The sequence below is a fragment of the Papilio polytes genome, unplaced genomic scaffold (assembly GCF_000836215.1).
Source record: "Papilio polytes unplaced genomic scaffold, Ppol_1.0 DF823510.1, whole genome shotgun sequence".
Lineage (NCBI taxonomy): Eukaryota > Metazoa > Arthropoda > Insecta > Lepidoptera > Papilionidae > Papilio > Papilio polytes.
Genome location: NW_013525694.1, coordinates 666718 through 668519, shown reverse-complemented (window position 1 = coordinate 668519; position 1802 = coordinate 666718). Strand labels below are relative to the sequence as shown.

The 1802-nt window shown below is 33.1% G+C and overlaps 1 protein-coding gene across 1 annotated transcript; it reads right to left on the bottom strand.

Annotated features, from left to right (window-relative positions):
• Nucleotides 1-300: 300 nt before the first annotated feature.
• On the bottom strand, nucleotides 301-1427 carry LOC106104559. Its single transcript, XM_013284637.1, has 2 exons — nucleotides 1241-1427; nucleotides 301-960 (listed from the first exon to the last, which is right to left on the bottom strand). Exons 1-2 carry the CDS (start codon nucleotides 1389-1391, stop codon nucleotides 314-316), a joined length of 798 nt encoding a protein of 265 aa, XP_013140091.1. The 5' UTR covers nucleotides 1392-1427; the 3' UTR covers nucleotides 301-313.
• Nucleotides 1428-1802: the final 375 nt, after the last annotated feature.

Genomic DNA, 1802 nt, shown 5'->3' with positions numbered 1-1802 from the left:
ATAAATAATTACGTTGCAAATTGCGTTTTAATTCATATTTTCAGTAGATACTTCAGAAACAGCTGCAACTAATAATCGCATAAAGGCAGTTTTAATCCGTTTTTTCTTATTTATCCGAATTTTGCCTAAAACGTGTTACCTGAGGTACAGTCTTTCGCTTTAACTCACCATAGTTCTTTTATTAGAATGATACTAGGTGCAGTAAAAAACGGAAAAAACCTTTAATCGCATATACATATTTACATTTTTAATTATGCCAAATATTATGTAATGTACAATCCTTAAAATAACAATATTTTTTTAAAATAATCTTTTAATCTGACTCTTTCTTCAGGTTTTTTAATAATAAATTAATTAATCGTTTTTGTATGCGTCTCGAATCATTTATATTGTTTATACTTCGCCTTATTTCTGAATCATTTGTTTTTATTTCATCAATCAGCAACATGGCTTTAATTTTAAACAATCTTACTTGTTCATCTGTCATAGTTTCTAATTCTGGTAGTAAACTTAGCAAGAAGAAGCGTAAAGCACTTCCTTTCATCTTGTTTGAATTTGTTGTGATTATTTGTGATTTTTTATTTTTCTTTTCTGTTTTGTTTAGAATTGGAGTGAAGTGTCTACGTCGTCTAGAGGCTGGAGGCTTTTCTCGCGGGATAATACATTCAGGGATCACAGATTCGTCGACAATGATTGGTATTTCTTTAGTAACATTCTCATCTTCCGATTGTGTTTCAAGTATTTCCTCTGGTTCCAATTTAATTATTACGTCACTCGTGTTATTATTCTTAAATTCATTTAATTCATCTATATATTCTAAATTATTAATCGATTTCATAAATGGTAATATGAATTGTAGGTAACTGGTTAAATAATAAGGTTTTTTATATCTCGTGGTTGGTTTCAAACTTCTTAGAAACGAACAACGGATATTCCGCCATTTTTCTTTGCAGTCACTTACTGAAAAAAAAAACCGTCATAATGTAAAACATTTTGCTACCGTTAAGAAAATGCAATCTCATGTTGAGATAAACAATATTTTGATTTAATATATCACGCTATTATTATCAACACATCATTCTAATCAGTAATTAAAAAATAAATTTATTTTTCGCTATAGCACGTTACACTTTAGGCAGATAATAACTACAAAATATTTAACAGAATTAATTCTACTCTAAAAATGTGTTATAAGCTTTATCAGTAACACGATAGAGACAGTTATGCGTTAAATACGTACTTGTCAAGTTGTTATTGTGTGCAACTTGCCCCCATGCGTCTTCAGTGAGATCTTTGCGGTTGTATTCTGGCAAATAACTATTGTAGAGACACGGATGTTTCTCTATTTCCTGGACTAGAGCAATTTCGGCTGACATTGTGTATAGGACCATAACACGGAACTTGCGTTGTTTTTACGCCGCATGCGAGGCGGTAGACGTGAGCGTTATTTCACGTCACTAGTTACAATCACCTGTGACGAGATATGTAACGGCGTCACTAGCTTCGAGTCAAATTAAAAGTAGTGATTTTTGTAAATGCGTTACTCGGGCGTGTTCGGCTCCGAAGTCGTGATTTTTGTAAATGCGTTACTCGGGCGTGTTCCGTTTTGAAGTCGTGACGAGATTTATATAATGTGTTGCTCGAGAGAGCTCGGTGTCGAATTAGTGATTTTTGTAAATGTAATACTCAGGCGTGTTCGAGTCCGAAGTCGTGATTTTTGTAAATGCGTTATTCGGGTGAGGTCGGTCGGTCAATAGGGAATATTTCTTCTATATGTTTCTACTTGTTATGAGGTAGCCAGA

Bases quoted from the DNA above. Each gene is read 5' to 3' on its own strand.
- LOC106104559 (XM_013284637.1), bottom strand. From the start codon at position 1,391: ATGGTCCTATACACAATGTCAGCCGAAATTGCTCTAGTCCAGGAAATA. The intron at 961-1,240 runs GTACGTATTTAA...TTTTTTTTTCAG, and splicing joins ACACAATAACAACTTGACAA to TAAGTGACTGCAAAGAAAAA.